Here is a 21013-nt window from a genome sequence, read left to right as displayed (position 1 = left end):
TCAGGTCTCCCCTTTAATGCTATTGTGTATGGATGCATAACGGAATCAAAGGTATCCACTCTTAAAGGATATCTATCAGCAGGATGAAGGATTGTACACCAAGCACACTGACATACTGGTGTGTGCCCCCTCTGACAGGATCTGCTCTTCTGGTAGCTTCTTATGCCCTTGTTTTTTAAGAAATAAAGGTCTTAAAAATTATGCAAATGAGCCCGAAGAGATCCAAGCATTATTGACGTCTATGGAGCCTGGAACCCCTCAGGTTTCTTAGCATAATTTTTAAAACCTTCTTTTTGTAAAGAGCAGAACCTGACAGAGAGAGCACACACCAGTAATGTCAGCGTGCTTGATGTACAATCCTTCATCCTGTTGGTAGGTGTCCTTTAGAGTTAAAATTGGAAATAGAAAGCTGTACACAGAAATCAAAATGTTTTAGTACAAATTTAAGGGTGGATGTCTCCGGTTCTGTGAAGCACTCATACACAATACATATATCATGTTAAAATATCTCCTGTTTAATATGACACCAGGATTGTGTTTCCATGTGCCAGGATTCAGGAGATATAGGCATTTGAAGTTGGCCACTGCCATGACGTTTATAAACATCCTTTCTGCACAAGGCATGTGCAAATAGGAGGTACAGGCAGTTCCCTACTTAAGAACACCTGACTTACATACGACCCCTAGTTACAAACGGACCTCTGGATGTTGGCAATTTACTGTACATAAGCCTTAGGCTACAATAAACAGCTATAACAGTTATCACTGGTGTCTACAATGAAGCTTTATTGTTAATCCTGGTTCTAATGACAATCCAACATTTTTCAAATCAAATTGTCACATAGACCAAAAAAAAATTTGTCTGGGGTTACAATTATAAAATATACAGTTCCGACTTACATACAAATTCAACTTAAGAACAAACCTACAGACCCAATCTTGTATGTAACCCGGGGACTGCCTGTATATATATCCGTATGACAGTCGTGAAGGTGTTAATGAGCAAAAAAAAAAACCTTTTTGATCTTACCTCTTGACTACCAAAGAGTCTGAACACTAAGAGCACCTTTTACCTCAGGGTGGGGTAGGGTTTGTGGTTTTGCCATTGCTTCTTTTACCGCATAGAGAATAACTGGGTCTGAACACTCAGATCATCTTTAACTCTTTAACCTCTGTGACATTATGGGGCACATTTACTTACCTGTCCAGAGGAGATCCTGAAAGTGCATTGTCCGACGACGATGCACTGTGCCGCGTTTCACTTACATTGATTGCCCAACTTGCTGAATGTGTCGCTTCCCACGATCAGGTCCATCGGAGTTCACCATCTTCCTCCCGGTCCGTGTAAATGCTTGGCTTGCGACACAATTTTTAAGTTAAATCCGAATCCGTCGGTTCGTCCGACAAACCGCCCGCTGTTTATGTCACATGAAAGCCAGCGCAATTGTGCCAAAATTCGATCACGTGCGACACAAAACCCTTTAAAATGCGGAGCAAATCCAAAATCGACGGAATATCAGACGTTTGTGCACTCCGCGGACCCTAAGTAAATGAGCCCCAATGTTTTTATTATACATTTTTTTAAATGATTTTCTCATTCTTTGTTTGTTTATGTTATTATTTTAAGTACTTTCTCTAGCCCATTGTTCTCATAATAGTAGAAATTAAATAAGGTGTGGAGGCGAAGAAGGAGTTAAACTCAATCACAAGGATGCACTGCTAGCACTACTAGTGCATGACTCTGATTTTTGCAGTATTATCGTAATCATATCTTCCAAATAGCGAAAAGCTCTTATAGGCTAAAAGCTTCCCGCAGATTTATCATTAACATCTAAACGCTAATGGTTCTAAATAATTCAGCATGTCACTTAGTCCATGTCCTTGCTGCCTCTGACCTTTGCTGATCTTCCCCGTAGAGCATTCAGTGTATACATCTGTGCATCACAAACTAGAACTATAGAGAAACACAAATGTTATTGTTTTCTTTTGAAGTGGTTAATATCCAGACTCATTTTCTTTCATACAGAATCTAAATGCACAAGGTTATTTGTCTCGACTCAGACCACATGCTTGTCGATTCTCCTTTAATAATCGTAATAATCTTAATGCAGAGTACTAACCAATCACATCTCTGCCCTTCCCTGATACCTGATGCCAGCTTTCTGGTAATGTAGGCCAGTGTAACAAATCCACAGAGATTGACTTGTGCTGATGGCGTAGCTTAGCTGTGTTTTTTTCACTTGTTGTTAATAACAGCGAGAGAACTTATACCAATGATCATTAGCTCCCAGGCCACCGGTTGTGTCAGGGCAGGCAAAGACAGGGATTGTGGGAAAATCAGAAATTGGTGGCTTCAAATTTAGGCAACAGCAGCATCACTTGTCAGAATGCGTTGGCTCTTGGATAGTAGCTGGAGGAAATTTGGACATGCAGGAAGGGGCACCTATGAGTGGATGACCAGTGAACCTGCACTACCCCTGGTTGAAACTAAGTTGCAGGTAGGTACAACTAACTCACTTACAACTCACCACCATGTTGTTTAGACTTAAATCAGGAGTTTTCAAACAATATTTTTTTCTACTTCCACATCATCTAAGCTACAACTTTTTTTATTGTTACATATATCTATCTACATATCTGCTTGCTTTTGTTAAATATTCAACTATATTCAATCTATTATGGAGCTGTTTTATTTTTTAATTTTTTTTGACTGATTAAGTGGTTTAAGTGTCTGGGTCAAATTAAAAATGAAATAAAATTTAAATAATAAATCTCCTAGATTATACATTCATACATTTATTTATTATGAGAATTTAGGTAAGATACTTGCACACATTTCTTAATTGAGAACAAATAAAACAAAAAATATATTACTGTGCTGTTGAAGTAACAGATATGGGAGTTGAAATGATTAACTACACAAAAAATAAAATTTATCATTTTACCATTGTTAATACTCGAAGCTAAACTCACAATTTCTTATGCCACCCATATATAAAGCCTTAAGGGTAAAGCTGTTATTAATGAAAAGCTACAACAAAGTGCAAACAACAAACCCATTGTCCTGAAAATCCATGATTTCATCAAATTGACCAAAAACTAAAGCAGTACATAATGCATTCATAAAATACAAATGTTTCCAATAGTGCACATTCAGAACATGAAGTATTATAAACTATAACATGTATAAATATATACATTTTATAAGCTATAAATTAATGAAATTTAGACTTAAAATGAAATTAAGTCTAGTCTAAAAATTAAATGTATTCAACAGTTTTTGTTGAATTGTATACTCTGAATGCAAAAAATCATACATAGACCTATACACAAAAGCAATAAGAATAATACATAAACTATTAGTTTCATTAACTTTAGAAACAAAAACATATTAAAAGTGTTTCACACAACCCCACAAAAGACTTAAAATATGGCATTTTATTATAGATATGTTGCAGCAAATGTTTAACAAACTTTACACAAACACACAATTTCTGTAGTTACATTATCACATCAACACTGTTGTATTTTGTAGTATATAGTACCTTCATCCATGCATAGTGTAATGCACATATTATATAGCATCTTGGTACCTGTGCATTATAATAGTTACGGTATGTAGAAATGTATGACATGATTCTGGTGCATAATAATTCTAAACTGCCTAATTATATAGCATCAGCCCTATGTTGTAGCGCATTATTACCTGGTTGTACTATCTATTGTTATAAATGTATATTGTAGGAGATCATTATTACATAGGATTATGGTCCCTGTTCATTGCAATGTTATATTACATAGCATCTTCAGCATTGCATTGCTCAATATTATTATTACATACAGTAGCATCATCAGTCCTGTGTACTATACATAACTGTTATATAGCATCATACATACACTATACATTATTATATGGTATAATCCCCCCTGTGCATTACATAAATTGTACTTAAACATGTCTCCAATGGATTAGAAACTGCCTTATTCACAATTACTAGTTAATTTCAAATATATCATATAAGATATACGGTACCGTATATATATGTAACATATATAAGTTTTATAACTTGATAAAGAAAATAAACAGAAAAATATAAATCAGGTCTTGAATTTAGACAAGGTAACAAACTATAAAATCCAATGCTGTCCGACTTTGTCAAATCTTGTATCTTTGTAAGTAGTAACAATCAATAGTACTGAAAGTGTGCGGGACGAACAGTCTGAGTAATACAATGTTTCAATGATGAACTGGTTAAAGTGTACATGGAGGAGATTATGAAAGGCCTTGTACAATATCCCGTAAGTCTGAAGTCTTAAAGAAAAAAGGGCATTATGAAAATGTATTGTAAATGAATTGTTCAGGTTCATATATAAAACCTTGTAATAAATTACAAGAAAATAAGGCCTTTAATCTGTTTAACCAAAGTTAGAATCATATCTATACTGCTCAGTACCTGCTAGAATATTGATATAAAACAGCTAGAAATCTGTTCTCAGGTGCAGCATGAATCTCCTACTATGCTCCTACTACTCCCCCTCCATCTTCCTAAGGGTGGTTTCACATTGGCGTTTTTTTTCACATCAGTGATTCTCCATTTGGCTTATGGACACAAACAGATTCATTCTCGCTTCCTGAACCAATCTTTTCAATGGGCTTTTTCAGTCTTTCTCCGTAAATGTGCCCCAGTAAGTTTTTATTGAATCCATTTTAGCTTATGGACACATACATATTGGTTTTCTCTTCCTGGTTTCAGGACCATTCTTTTTAATGTGCCTTTTCACACTTCAGTTTTTTTTCACTGATCAGTGGTCAGTTTAGAACCTGTTCAACAACAATATTGGATCAGTGGAAAAAAACTGAAGTGTGAAAAGGCACATTGAAAAGAATGGTCCTGAAACCAGGAAGAGAAAGCCAATCTCTGTGTCCATACGCTAAAATTGATTCAGTAAAAACTTACTGGGGCAAATTTATTAAGAAAGACGGAAACTTCACTAAAAGTGCTCTTTCTGTGTATAATGCTGGGTGTGACCAATTCATTAAGAACGTGCTCCAGATATCATGAATCTGTCACTTCCCTGCACTGGCCAACAGAGTTCACCAACTTTTTTGTGGTGCACCTTTAGCATAGGACATGTTAAATCTGGCCCAGGGTCCGACTGAGTGCAGGAATGTCCCCTAATTTGTGTCGCATGGAGGCTACCGCAGCTGCAACACAATAGCGGCACAGACACTTTTTAAATACCTGTGCATGCTGTTTTCCTCTACACAAAGTCCAACAAAAGTATGGGGCAAAGCCCTTAGTAAATGTACCCCATTGATGTGAAAAAAAAAAAACACTCCAATGTAAAACCACCCTAAGAAACATGTTGAAATCTGAGAAGTGAGATAATATTAGGGCTAATGAGAGGGGTAGAAACATAGGGAGTGACTTCTTGGCTTTTGAACTGATTTAACACAAAAAGCTATATTCCAGATGAGACCAAACCAATGACTTGTAAAGTGATGTATTACATCTCTTTACTGAAGTTTCCATACCCTGGCACTCCTGCTGACCGCCTGTCATCTGCAGACATAAGGGCACATTTACTTACCCAATCCTGTCGCGATCACCGAGGTGCATTGTCCGATAGGGATGAAGTCCGGCGCGATTCACTAAGATCGTGCGCCCGATATCCTATATGTGGCTTCCCCGCTGAGGTCCGCAGGGGTTCACCTTCTTCTTCCTGGTGTATATGAGTGCATTGTCTTGTGACACAATTTGAATTTTAAATCCCGCGCTTAGTCCGAATCAGTCGGGTTGTCTCATGGCCACGCCCCCCGATTTGTGTTGCATGAAAGTTGGCGCGGTTGCGTCAAAATCCGATTGCTTGCGCCAAAAACCCATTGAATGCGGCACTAATCTGAAATAGTCGGGAAACCCGGCGTAAATGCGGTGTGCAGACCCTTAGTAAATGTGCCCCATAGTGCATAATAACTAGAAAATTTCTGTACACTGTGTCCTGAAAAGGTAGTGAAAGCTCAGTATTGTTTTCTTAAATTGTCCAGAAAATAACTAGTGTGCTAGAACCCAGACCTTTGCTGATCAGATATTAACGTCATTAATAGTATGCTCCTGCTATATATGTTATGGCCATAAACATTTTCTAAACATGCACCTGTCATCTTTTGCAACTGTGGTATATTATATTATATTGTATGTTATATGTCAGATATCATATGTATGGATATGCATGTACATAGATGTAATAAGAATGCATCCAGAAGTTAGAAGCCAAGGAATCCATCTAGTTCAGTGCTTCTCAACCTGCGGGTTGCGACTTCTTTGGGTCCTTTTACAGGGGCCGCCTAAGACCATTTAAAATATGTGTTTTCCGTCGGTCTAGGGAACTGAGACATAGCAGGGCAGCAGCTCTCACAGGGGCGTAACTACAGTGGAAGCAGCCATAGCAGCTGCTATGGGGCCCACAGTGTCAGGGGGCCCCGTCATCCGACCTGACACTAAAGAATGAAGAATGTGCACCATTATGTACCATATTACACTGCACATTATGGTATATATATATTGTTTATGTGTGTTTATCTGTGATGTGTATATGCTGTACGTGTATATGGTGTATGGTGGTATAAATACAGTACGTTAGTTGTGTATGTAAGCTGTATGTCTGTATATGGCACTGTATGTGTGTGTATATGTGATGTGTATGTGCTCTATATGTAACAGTTTATAAATGTATATGTATGAGTGTTGAACTGTATGTTTATGTATATAGTAATGTAATATATGTATTTTTTTAACCCGGGAGGGGGTCCCCTTCAGAAGTCTGCTATGGGGCCCTGCCTCTCCTAGTTACGCCACTGGGCTCGCACCTCCCATGTGTAGCAGAAGAACACGGGAGCTTTCTGTGTAGAAGTATTCTGTATTATAGTAGACGTGGTGCAGGTGATGTGTGATGACGCATCCTGCACCAGGCCAAAGACTGCAGAGGTCTATGGTCCGAGATGACCCAGGGCAGGCAAACCATTGTTGTCACTACACGTCAACTGCATTGCTACAGGCATATTACTATGACTGCTAGCTACTGGGGACATCACTGTGACTGCTGGCTTCTAGGGGCATTCCTGTCGCTTCTGGCTAATGTGGGCATCCTTGTGACTGCTGGCTATTGGGGGAATTCTTGAGACTACTAGAAGCACCACTATGACTGCTGACTACAGGGGGTGTCAATGTTTCAACTGGCAACTGGGGGCATCACTATGACTACTTCCTATTAGTGCGACTATCACTGCGACTACTGGCTATTTGGGGCATCACTGTGATTACGGGCTACTACAGGGATCACTGTGACTATTGGCTACTGGGGGCATCAAAGTGACTACTGTCTACTGTGGGCATTGCTGTGACTACAGGGGGATCTCTGTGACTACTGGATACTGGTGGATCACTGTGACTACAAAAACTACAGTTATGATGTAGCAACAAAAATAATTTTATGGTTGGGAGTCACCACAACATGAGGAACTCTTTTAAAGGTTTGTAGCATTAGGTAGGTCTAAAACCACTGTTCTAGTACAATCAGGGACAACAATTACATTTATATATGTTACCAGGACTGGTTACTTTTGATCTTCTTCTCTAAAATTGAATGCTTTAGTACTGGTTATTGACATTTGTAATACATCATCTTCATATTAATCATCTTCATATTAATGTATATTAATTATACATAATGCACTGTTGATAATGAGCAAAAGAAATGTAAAATACGCCACATACTGCTTTTGGGGTCTAATGCAGTATAATGCACTATCCCTATAGAATGGAATAGGGACAGAATAGGTAATTTAGCATTTACAACATGTTAGCCATTTAACTTAAGAAAGACTTATAGTTTATGGTTCAATAAGAGTTTATTAAGTAAAAACACAGTTGTGAAAAAAAATGACAGTAGTATGAACAGTAAAAACAAAGTGCAAGTACCCAGAGACCTACATAGCGAGACTTATAGTTTATCAAATTAATTATTATGTAGTGGCCTTCCAAATGTTCAGACTATTTGACTAAGCTATGAATTGTGCCCTAGATTGCTGAATATTAGAATATAAAGATAATGTTTCTCTTCTCTTCTCTGTAGAGCAAGCATCACAATCAAATCAGCTCTACAAAAGAAGACCTTCAGCCATTCTTATGCATCATACTTCCTACTACAGCATTGCTGGTAATAGGGTTTTGTGTACTTTTCCTTTATCGGAAGTGCCGTCGTAAAATTCCACAAGGTCAAATCTTTGCTATAAGTCTTCAGGAGAATCTTCCAGACAGAGAAATGGACTTCTTTCCCACACTTCCCTGGAGTACAGAGCCTTTTCAGTACTGTACGCTAGTGCCGGACGCCTCTTTTCTTACAATTTGCTTGCCTCCGCCATATGAAGAGGCAATCCTGAAAGCATCAAGTGATTCTTGTATCAGTATTTACCAGGATCCCGTGCCTCCATATGAAGAAAGAGCACGCAGGTCAAGCAAATAATATTAAGACTTCAGAATGTATTATTTATTTTGCAACTGGACTTTGGCTGGACCATAAAGTTCAAGGACAAAATGATTATGTAGCAGCTTTCAATGTAAGGGCTTTTTACACTATAGATTGCACAACTGTATAATAATGTTTTTTAATGCTATTAAGATGATCCAACTTTCAAATTTTAAGGTGCAATGGTTATGAAAGCCACAACAATGACAACAATGTTAATTCTGCATACATTGATGCTCTAAAGCTCTGGCACACACAGAAAATAAAGGCCTGTCACTTCTGAACAACTACGTTATGGACTGCAGGTCATTTTAGAAGCTGGTCACTGCTGTCACTTGCTAGATGAACTTATGTGTAAGGGTTAAGTTGTATTATACAGTGACCATATAATGAGAGTTTCTCTATCTTCAGACAGTTTGCAGTACTCTCCATAGAAGTCCCTTTAGATTTAATCCACTTAAAAGAGACCTGTCACCAGAAATTGACCTAATAAACCACTACTAGTATGATGTCAAACTCCCTTCAGATCATGCTGGGCCATGAATGATATTTAATCTGGAAGGTTTTGAGCTGTTAGACAATATACTGGAAGTAGTTTATTGGGTCAATTGCTGCTAACTGGTTCTCTTTAACATCAACCGTGCTCATGCTTAAAGCAAACATGTCACAAGGAAAATTGAGTGTGATTACAATATTGTAAAAATTCAAATCACTTCCATGTCTGAAAACTATTAAAAGACAGTAGGGTAAAAAAACAAACTCACACAAGGTGCTATAATCTTATCTATTAAAGTATATTATCATATTGCTTTTTCATGGTAACAACCGTTTATACGGCTGTAACGTGTTTGGCAACTACAAACATTTTTCCAGATGATGTTTGAGTGTAAGGGGGCAAATACCTATATCTTCCAACTTTATTTAATTCACAGCAGATCATTATGCACATATTCAATGAGTTATCAGCAAAGATCCTCTTTCACTGGTGCTGGTGTCCTAGAATTAGACTGCAGCCCTCATTGTGCGGCAGATTTGGGCTGCATTCCATACAGATTGACAATAATCACAGAGGTTAGTTGTATGAAATAAAATTTTTATAAATTATTTAAAAAAAAATGTTTTTAATATTGGCTTACTAGAAGGATCAGACATGATGAAGAAAATTAAGGAGCATGTACTCCCCATTTTTCCAATACTGTTTTGCATGTCTTTAACTAGAAGCTTATTCTTGACGATGGCAACTCAATATTCAGCAACCACTATGAGGATCTCTTTGACAGATTTATAACAGTTTTAAAGCTAAATTAACATCAGTAATTTTGAAACGTGACATTATGTATCCTTATGTACATGCAACACCAGGAAAGACAGAAGGTCAGTATTTAGTTTCCATTAATCTCATTGAAAAACATTTATATAAACCCATAGTGCTGATCTGGACTGGGCCTAAAACTTACACTGAATTAAGTGTATAGTATGGAGAAGGGGCAATTAAGGGAATGTGTCCTAGGCATTAGTTGTTGGGGTGGAGGTTTGCAAACTGGCCTCTATAATGCATTTGTATCATCCCAGGTTGTATAAGGCTTGGTTATAGCTCTGGATTTAATCCCAAATTCTAACAATTTAAACTGTCAGATATTGTACAATGTTCCTCATAAATGCAGCCTTACCAAATAAAATAAATGCAAACACATGCAACAAAATCAGAGGTCTACCCATTTATTTGTGTTAGTGTGTGTAATACAACTAATGCTGTTTCACTTGGGTCAACAAACATTTTAGGATTCAAATGTTTTACACCAATAAGAAGACCATAGTTTAGCATCCCCTCTATTTTGAGGTTCAAAACAATATATGAGCAACCATTAGCCAAAATCTAAATATAAAACATGGCTCTCAACGGAACAGTGCATGGAGTCCAAGTCAGTGGTGTAACTAGGCTGCATAGGTTGAAATGCTCTTAATGCAATTAGGATCATCCAAAAACTTTGGGCCCAAAAGAAGCCACTACAGCTGCTAGAGTGGTAGACATACCCTTGGATTTAGCTGTCAGTAGCGCTGTCAAAAAGTTCTTTTTTTATCAGCTTTCCCTTGCAACATGTGCTGCTCCCTCCTTCCCCCCTCAACCACCATACATATAGGTTATGGACCCTATTTGTGGCATAAATTACGCTATATATCCACCAAACGCACATAATGGGCTCCAAAATAGAGGATGGGGCCACTGAAGGAAGCTCTACTTATAAATATAAAGCTGTGCACCTTATGAAAATGAATCAGGATCAAGGCATAAGCTTCCATGTCCCCAAAGAAGATCATTATAATAGATTATCAAAGTCCTGTTATGTGAGATGAAAGTGATATATTAGAAAATGATGTCTACAGACCAAAAATGATGTATCAGTTTTCTTCACACAGACCTCTTACCATAATGTCACTGCCCAGGGTCTATCTGTTGTCTTTGTACATTTTATCAGAGGTAAACCACTCATGTATTTTTAATGATGGTTACTGTTCTTTCCCAGAAAGCATTATATAAACTGTGTGTATGCATTGCTAATGACCACTCATATCTCTCAGGTACGTCTTTTACTTTTGATCAATGCTTGCAAATATTTTAGAATAAGGGTGGTACAGGAAAACTGACATTCTTAAGGCTACAATCACTTCATTGGATGCTTAGGCCTTAAACTGGATTTTTTGATTATCGTTTCTCATCTGTATAAATGAGCCAAAATCAGAAGTGCCAAATAGACAAAACTACAAAACTATAATGGCAGGAGTTTTACCTGTACATGTTTTGCATTTTGATTCAAAATAAAAGAAATATTACAAAATTGTTTTATATTGATACAACCACAAAGTTATTGCAACTGATTTCTTTCTTTTAAGAGGTCCCAAAAACACACAATGATCTAAAATCTGTCTTCAGTCCCCTGCTGTGTGACACACCTAAATGGCTTTTATGGCAGATGTGCAACGTCTATGTGCTTCTATCTGTCTGTTGGTTTAGTTGTGTATCCTCTGGTATATCAAAAATAGTTTTCTCTACAATGGAAAAGCACATATATTTTTCATATTTGTATTTATTTAAAGGAAGCAAACAATAGACAAATAGCATGGGGCTATTGATTTTTAGAAGAGTTTTCTAGACCTGCTCTTTTACCTTTGCAGTGAGAAGAGCGGGGTATATATAAGCTTTGATCATGACCTATAATGAATTGTGGCATTTGTGTGTTCTATATAGAGCTGAGGAGTAGGAATTCACTGAGAAAAGGAGTAGAGATAGGAGCATATTTAAATTCTGCTAGAGCTTAATAACTGTTTATCTCAATGTTTCTCAAGTTCAGTACCGGCCAGTACTTCTTTATAATTTCCTATAGGATCCTGTCAATTCTTCAAAGAAAAAGTGGAAATACAGGTACAGACGGGGGCTACTGTAGTTAAATAATTCATTTTATCACACCCAAGTGCTTAAAGGAAACCTACCACTTGAAGTGGCATGTTTCAGAAGAAAACACCGAGCACCAGCTCAGGCTGAGCTGGTGCCGGTGCTTATTTTTGTTAGTGTTTTAAACCGCGGTATCGCGGTTTAAAACACTTTTTAAACTGTATAGCCGGCGCAGGCAGGTACGCGCTCGGCACTTACCATGCGCGCGGCTCTCCTTCACTTCCTATAAGCGCCGAGCGCGTACCTCCCTGCGCCGGCTATACAGTTTAAAAAGTGTTTTAAACCGCGATACCGTGGTTTAAAACACTAACAAAAATAAGCACCGGCAGCAGCTCAGCCTGAGCTGGTGCTCGGTGTTTTCTTCTGAAACCTGCTACTTCAAGTGGTAGGTTTCCTTTAATTCACCTCAGTATAATGGTATACCTATCTATAATTTGCTATATAATCATACTGATGTTTCTTCTTGAGAGAGTAATGATTTCCATTTGTAGTGTATGGGAAACATCATAGAAGCCTGTCTTCAATTGGGGTGAATATGCATGCATTAAATGCAGAATTACATGGACACTACATCAAAAACAATTGACTAAAAGTCCTAACTGATCAAAACACAAAACCAATAGTAATATAAATCAAGATATGGAAATCACTACATAGCTTGAACAAGACAAGAAAAAATAAAACTGGATAAAGTGCAGTATAGGGCTGGAGGGGGAGGAATGTCCCACAGACATTTATGATATGTGCAGGGGGTACATTGTGGTCACTTGTTTGTGATGGATATACATTATTTGGGTGTGTGCTGTTGTTATCCAGGAGACCTTATACTGTACATGACTGTGGTATCTTTAGTAGCTCAGTGTGAAGATGTTCTTCACTGAGCTTAAGACATATGATGCTGTCATAAATTATGCATTGGAATGCCCCCTCTGCCAGTCAGACCGTTGGCCCAACAATTCATATTGGTGCTAGGTATTGTTATATTTGTGAATTCATGATGGGAAATGTGGTGGATATATCTTCTTCTCAGGAGACCCATGTGAGAAAATTTTTCATAAATTTGGAAATATGTTCCCAACTTTCCACCTTGATTCAGGTGTAGCCACACCCCTCTCACATGACTAAGGAGGCGGATTAGAAGCTTAGTTAAAAGTAATATACTAGCATTCAATTCTTGTTCGTCTATGGAGATGCATTAAGCTTGCAGGACTCCAGGGTTTTCACAATTTCTCCACCACGGAAAAATGTCTGTTATTTCACCATTTTTGTAACTATTAAGCATTGTGCCTATTTTGCATATTAAATAGTGTTTAATTTTTCCTTGTGCTCTATAAATTCCCATAACTCTGGAGAGGTGAATTACAGCTGAGCCTTGTTACCGTGTGAGTGTCTGTGTGCTAGTAGTAGCTATAGGCAGTGTGGGTCCAGGTGAACTGTATGACACGTGGAGGATAGTGTATCTGGGTGTATGTATGCAGTCCTAGTGTGGGCATCTCGTGAGCTGTAATTACGAGTGGTGGCAGCTGTGACAAAGTGTGAGTGTTTGACTGTATCGGGGTACAGAGTGGCTCTGTGCAGTAGCGTTCCATAGGCACGTAAGTGGTAGGGTAGTACATAGTGTGGTTGTGTGCCCCCTGGGCTGTGTGTGCATGGTATGTAGTGTCTGGGATTCGGATGCGTTTGGTTTCCCTGACATGAGAATTTAGTTGACTGGGTGTTAAGGGAGTAGGAATTAGCATAAGGATGCCATTTTGTGTGAATGAACAGAGCTTAAAGGCTAATTTGCGTGGTTCCCTGGCGTAAGTGCCGCCTGTGTTTGGACTCCGGTGTGCGTGGTTTGTGACAGATGCCAAAATTCTTCTCCTCTTCTTCTCTCTCCTGAGAGAGACTGCTCTGAGATCTGGGACCCAGAACATTCCTGGCCAGGGGGTTTTATTACCTCCCTTTTGTCAGGTGGTGGCTGCTCCTCCAATCACATCTCAGCTTACAAAGGACAGGATGTAACACGGGTCATTGGATAATAGCATCTTGCATCATGCACAGATTAACTTCTGCCTTGCCAGGCAGGATTCACCACTGCAATACCCCTATGTCCTATCAGGACAATGTAGTGTGATGTGATTACATGCAGGTGGGACGTATTCGCAAACACTCCCTCGCCATTGCATCGGCGAGGGTGTTGCACATGTCACCTGTTAGTTACTAGATGCCAGTTCTGCCTATTTCTCATCAGTACTGTAGTAATTTTTTATTTATATAGCGCTCACAGATTATGCAGCACTACACAGAGCTTGCCAAATCAGTCCCTATCCCCATTGGGCTCACAATCTAATCAACCTACTAGTATGCTTTGGAGTGTGGGAGGAAACCGGAGGACCCGGAGGAAACCCACGTAAACACCGAGAGAACATTCAAACTCTTTGCAGATGTTAAATAATAAATACCAATAACTGTGCCCACTTCTTAGGTAACAGGCCCCTATGCTATTCAAACAGAGAATACCAACAGAGAGCATATGAGACCATGTATCATACTGCAAGTACCAATAAATACAAAATCTTTATTAATGCATATAGACAATCAAAAATTGGACATTAAAAACATACACATTAAAACCACAATCAATACTTATTCTTTACTATGGCTAATGCATTGACCACCACCATGCTGTTTGTTCTTGTGGTTTTAATGTGTATGTTTTTAATGTCCAATTTTTGATTGTCTATATGCATTAATAAAGATTTTGTATTTATTGGTACTTGCAGTATGATACATGGTCTCATATGCTCTTTGTTGGTATTCTCTTTGCAGATGTTGCCCTGGATAGGACTTGAACCCAGGACCCCAGCGCTTCAAGGCTGTAGTGCTAACCTATTGCAGTAATATTTGGTCCTGGTATAGTGGTTATATTATATTTATTGTGTGTTTGTATGTATATATGTGTTTTAGGCTTCAGGGAAGTTTTTGTGAGTGGTGGAAACTTTCCAGAGTTGGCTTCTTGTAAAAGCCAGAATAAAGAGGGCCCTAAAGCTTAATTGGGAAATGATCCCTGTTCCATCTGTGAATTTTGGACCACAATGCTGCGCATTCAGTTGCACCTGCAACAAGTGCGTAAAAAGGTGAAGACTTTTCACACCTTTTCTTGGTTACCTGGAAGCAGCCAGGGCTCAGAATACCCAAAGAGCTGGCTAGTGCGGCCTAGGGCACGCTGATGAGGGCAGACCTGTATACAGCCTGGTAGGTCTCCAGCAGGGGGTGTGTGCAAGAAATATGGAGGTAGAGACTGATGCAGTGGTTTCTTCCTGGGGATACCCCTGAGGTGTCTGTAGGATGAGTCCCTGGGTGATGTATGGGGAGCATGTGGTGGTAAGCAGCCGTGTCCAGGGATCAGATGGAGGCAACGTTGTGCAAATCAGTTTACAGTTCTTTATTAAACTGCAGGCAACGACCAAAATAGGGAACAGCAGATTCTTTAAGATGGAAAGGTCCTGGAGAGCCAGTCCACAGGAAAGGTGCACGCAGCCTGATAGTAGATGCCGGCTGGGTTGGTTCAGATGGAACTGAGTCCATGTGGTGGAAGCTGCACTTCTGGGGTTAAGTCTCCGGACATGCCCTGGGAGCTAGACAGTAGGCCTGAGGCACTAGAAGTTCCTGGGATTGATGGCTGTGGCAGCACTGAAGGTGTGCTGCTCTCTCTCTCTCTCTCTCTCTCTCTCTCTCTCTTGACTCTGGCTGACTGCTAAGACCTAAAGCCATGTGCTTCAGCCCAGCAGGGGTTTATGTACCCCCTCTGGTCAGGTGGAAGAACCTCTCCAATCACATTCCAGCTTGTATAACAGACACATCATTGGATAATTACATACACCAGTTAACTGTTGCCTTGCCAGGCAGTATCTGCAGCTGCAATTACACTAAGTTCTCCTAGTATTATCCTCTGGGTGAGTTGCGAAGGCTCACCAGATAGATCCTGACATGGAGAGGGTGCTATTCGCAACTACCACCTTGCCTATGCGTTGGCAGGGGTGTTGCACAATGTTGTCAGTGAACAAAAAAAGAGGAGGACTCTAAATATTTTTCCACTATTGATCAGTGGAACAAAAACTGAATTGTGAAAAAGCACATTGAAAAGAAAAATCACTGAAGCCAGGAAGAGGAAATCAATATGTATGTGTCCTTAATACCAAATGGCTACAGTGAAAAATCACTGATGTGAAAAAAAACACTGTATGCGACATATTCAATAAGAAACATTATAGAGAAGTAGATCACCAAATACGTTTGACCTACAGAATAGATCTGCATTACAGAATCTCATTTCTCGCTGACACAGCAATCAGGAAGCTCTTAGAATACAATACTGGCAAAGGCTCAGCTGTACCAGGACATTTGCTCTCTGTAAGATTGCTCAGATTTCCTTGATAGTCTTTCACCTTCCAAGCCCCTATGCTTAGATTGGAAAATTGTAAATCTGCCAGCGATTTATTTATGCAGGAGCACAGTGTTTTCTTTGTTTTGGGAGCTGAAATGGATATATGATGCCATCTCCTCTGCCCCAGAGTAATATAAATCCATAGACATGTTAAATAATTAAGCCTCATAATAGAGAAGCTGCTTTGCAGTATTCACATCCATACATGATGACCTAAGGCTAGCTGCACACAAACATGCTAGGCTCATGGAAGCGAACCCGTGTGCTGGTCAAATTTCATGGCCCAAGCATAGAGAAGTGAATGGGAGTCCTTGCATTATACAGAAATATGATGCATGGAGTCCCTGCTAGAAAGCTGTACAATATAGCTGACATTGTATCAGTTGCCATTTAATACAATCTTGTGATGCTTGTGACAAGCTAGTGACATCATTTGCCATCCTTCATTTTTTTTTTGCAGAGCCACAAAAATGGAGGACATACAGATGAAACAAGGAAAGTTTTTACAGACATATAGCTCAGAAACTGATTACACACTGATGACATATGGACTGCAAAAGAGTGATTACAAGATACCGGGGAATGGACATTGGTGAAAAATACTCCTCAAATAAAATTGTGTGTGTGAGCCCTAAGTATGTGATAAACAATATAATATTATTTTTTTAAAACACCAGCTTTTACAAGACACTCTGTAAGAGGATAAGATAAATCTCTGATCCTATGGTGAAGCAAATACAATGATGTGCAATTACCTGGAAGAATGAAGCAAGTCAAACTTGGACTATGACTCTCTCTACATAGAATTGTGTTATGGATGCAAAGATCCTTAACCCATCAGATTTTAATAAACGTTTAGTTAAAATCTTCTTGCTTAAGCAAATGCAAACTGAACAAATGTTTGCACTACAGATGATCCGTCTTAAGTCAGAGATGGAAAAGCAGGATCAAGGAGAAAGCATACATGCCACATCTGCTTTTACTAATGAGAACTCACATACTTTTCATTGCTCCAGTCATTTGGTAATAACACTAAGGAGAAGCAAAGCAGGGCATTTCACATAGTCAATGTATACTAAGGAAATACCCTAATATATTGGTATAAAAAAGATGAAATCGAAGGAAGCAGCTACTTATAACATGATTTCCATTCAGGTTGCGGTCTTATATAGTCCTGGCTCCTATTTTCTAAGTATGATTGTGTGTGGGGAGGTGTAGAAATGAAGCTTGTATTTAAAGGGAACCTACCACCACATGTCTAGTTATAAAGGTAGATCGGGTGGTAGGTACTTCTATAGAGCGTAAGCAGCTACTGGGGTGTGGAGTAGCCGGAGCTGAGGCTACACGGTGCAGCTACTACTTCACGCACCAGTAGCTTCTTTGTTCCTCCTACCAAAAATTTTTGGTGTGCAACTATGAGGAGCTGCACGACGGCAGGATTCTCGGACGAGGGCGTGCAGCTACGAGGAGCTGCGCGCCGAAGATTTTTGGTAGGAGGAACAAAGAGGCTACTGGTGCGTGGAGTAGCCCGTCTGTGTAGCCTCCGCTCCGACTACTCCACACCCCAGTAGCCGCTTTAGAAAATTTACATATTTGCCAAATAAAAGTTAGCAAAAGATTGTGGGGACGTGAGTATTACCCCTTAAAAGGGCTATACTAACGTCCTATAGATGTACCTACCACCTGATCTACCTTTAAAGGTAGATATGTGGTGGTAGATTCCCTTTAAAAACAATCATTTTTGTTATTGATGAGGAACTTATATTATACACGGTATATTATAGAGCTGCATCTACATTGTTACAAGGGTTATTCAAGGTTTAGACATTAATGGTGTATGCTGATGATAGAGAATCAATATCAGATAAATTGGGTTCTGACTCCTAGAAGCCACACTTATCAGCTCCATAAACCAGTGTAATGACCACACAGTGGTACTGCTGGCCAACATCTATTCCAATTATTCAGTAGTTCTGGAGATTTATTTATATTGCACGATCGGGAGGATGTATCACACACTGGAGGCCATGTCCCAGGAGTTGCACCTATTTCAAGACTTATGTGTAATGACCTAGTGTTAGGCCATTATGAAATGAACTGTCCAGAGTCTTACCCCAAGGGACTAGTGGGACTATTCACCCTATTAGATCCTAAATCAGGGTTAAATTAGTTATTCAATATCTTATATCTTACACTCGGGATCTCCTATAGAAACCCCTGTTCAGGAGGTCTGCAAGGTGCTAGGCACCATTTTTATTGTCTCCTCCAAGAACTCAGGATGTGATTGGTTGGTATCCTCTAAATACTCAAAACGGTCTATAAATTTATGCTCTGCCTAGACTTCCGGGTTGTTCTTTGTCTTTTGACCTCTGCTCACTGATTGCTGCACAAGCAGCAGAGCCATCTTGGCTGCTATTGCCAGCCCTCTAACTCCAAAGTCAATGTCAAGGTACTTCTAAATTCCTACTCCACAACAGAATCTACTATCTGCATCCAACCAATCGAATGCCCCGAGTTTGTGCCAGGAAGAATTGTTGCCAGCCTGTTGCTGTTCTGGACTGTGTGCCAGAAAAAGAATCATGACTTTTTGCAATATTCCCATTGTTCAGTGTGATCCCTGGCCTCACATCACAGGCCTCTCGTTCACCACCTATACCACCTTATCTATTGCAGTCTACCACTCTTCTTGCTTCTTTCTGCTAGCCCTGAAGGCGTCGACAAGGCCTGATCCTGTGGACCAAGCCACCATGACACATTCTGGCACGAGGTTGCAAACCACAGCCAGCCCCTTCAGTCTCTGGGAATCTAGCTGTCCCTACACTGTGGACCCCACTGTCAGGACCCAGTGGGGTAATGTTGCATATGCCAGAAAACAGGTGCGCAAGCACTGATAATTTCCGCCCCCCTCCCACACACACACACCATATCTCTTAAATCTCAGTCTCGGGATCTTGCAGTCCTCAAGTCCTTTGAGAAAATGATTGTTATCTTATGTTGTTATGATCCATACACATGATATATCATTGAAAAGGGAAATGTTGGCCAGCATTGTGGTTACAGACATTTGATGTTTCTGTTGTTTCTGGCCTTTTCCTGCACACCCTGACGGATCTTTGTGCCTCACAGCCTGAGAAAAAGCTTGTTTCCCATGACCTTTGCGATGTGATTTCCCGTTGTGACTCCGGACCTGTTCCAGTTTATGCTCCTCCGTTGCCAGCCCTGCCTTCTGTCTTGACCTCCTGCCTGTACCCAACACGAACCTGTCTTCTGTTTTTTTCCCCCCGCCTTGGCAGCCACCACGGACAAAGTCGCACCTGTGGAATGACCTGGTTGTACCACGCTGCAGCAAGTCCAACAAGCTTTGCGGTGGGCTCTGGTGAAATTCGAGTGCCAATTATACTCTGGTCCCAGGTGTTGGATAACGTCATGATCAGTGGTGGTCCAATGGGTCCACTACCCCTGGAGCCTGACAACCTGTACTGGCCAGGCTCTGTATCAAAGAGTTTAGGATCAGCCCTGATGACTACCAGTCACTTTTCTCTAGTAGTTTAAATAAAGGTTGCACCCAACTATTGTTGAGTTGAATACCCATTGTTCTTTCTAGCTTTTGTCACAAATCACATAGTGATAAAAAGAACATGTAATTATTTAGTATATACTTAAAGGGGTATTCCCATCTGGGCATTCACAATTAATTTAATTAATTTGCCATATGTTAACATTTCTTCAATTGGATGTCATTAAAAAAATGTTCCTGTGTAAAGATAATTTCTCATAAATGTGGCCATGCTGTCCCTTAGAAACAAGACTGTATCTTTGGATACGATCACCCCACACTCTGGAAGCAGAAGCCAGACATGCGCTATTGAGCCCTGTCTGACCACCTTGATTCAGGGATCTTTACCACACGGCGGCTGTGGGTCCTGCAGTGAATCCTGGACCTTTAATATACAAAAACTTTTTGTTTCTTTGCGCAATTGCTCCAGCAGAGGTGGTCGTATCCAAGGACACAGTCGTTTCTAAGGGACCATATGACTACGTTTATGAGAAATTATCTTCACAGGAAAATTTTCTTTAATGACATTTAATTGAAGAAATGTATATATATGGCAGATTAATGAAATTGCATGTGAATGTCAAAATGAGAATACCCCTTTAATTATGCAGATTTTTTCATGTAATTGTATTGTTACTGTTTTAGCATCCTGGGCATAAGCTCGATCAGACTGAAGTATTGATGGTCATAGTTAAGTCCAATATTTTGCATTGACGTCCAGGTCCTGGCTTTGAAATGGATTCGTATTCTTCCAGCTGTGGTGGCCCTTACATAATGGAGTTTTATATTTTCATGTCCGAGAGACCATTTTCGATGAGTTGGATGATGTCGTGGATTGAGTCGCTGAGCAGACTGTTTATATGCAGACCGGAGATAACGCCACTTTTCTAAGGCAGGTTTAATTGCCAACAGTTCTCGGTCCCCTATGGAGTAATTTCTCTCTGCGGAGGAGAAGGTCTTAGAGAAAAAGCCGCAAGTCAGAGTTCGGCCTTTGGGCCTCCTACTGAGGAGGCATTAACTTCCAGGTGGAAAGGCTTCTTTGTATCCGGCC

The 21013-nt window shown here is 39.8% G+C and overlaps 1 protein-coding gene across 1 annotated transcript; it reads left to right on the top strand.

Annotated features, from left to right (window-relative positions):
- The first annotated feature begins 2188 nt into the window (after positions 1-2188).
- Positions 2189-11901, top strand: SMIM28 (small integral membrane protein 28). The gene is made up of 2 exons (XM_072141420.1): positions 2189-2498; positions 8134-11901. The coding sequence occupies exons 1-2, from the start codon at positions 2388-2390 to the stop codon at positions 8521-8523; spliced, it is 501 nt and encodes a 166-aa protein (XP_071997521.1). The 5' UTR covers positions 2189-2387; the 3' UTR covers positions 8524-11901.
- The last annotated feature ends 9112 nt before the right edge of the window (positions 11902-21013 follow it).

Source organism: Engystomops pustulosus, chromosome 3 (assembly GCF_040894005.1).
Source record: "Engystomops pustulosus chromosome 3, aEngPut4.maternal, whole genome shotgun sequence".
Classification (NCBI taxonomy): Eukaryota; Metazoa; Chordata; class Amphibia; order Anura; family Leptodactylidae; genus Engystomops; species Engystomops pustulosus.
The sequence above is the reverse complement of the archived record's forward strand: the minus strand, read 5'-3'. Positions and strand labels throughout refer to the sequence as shown.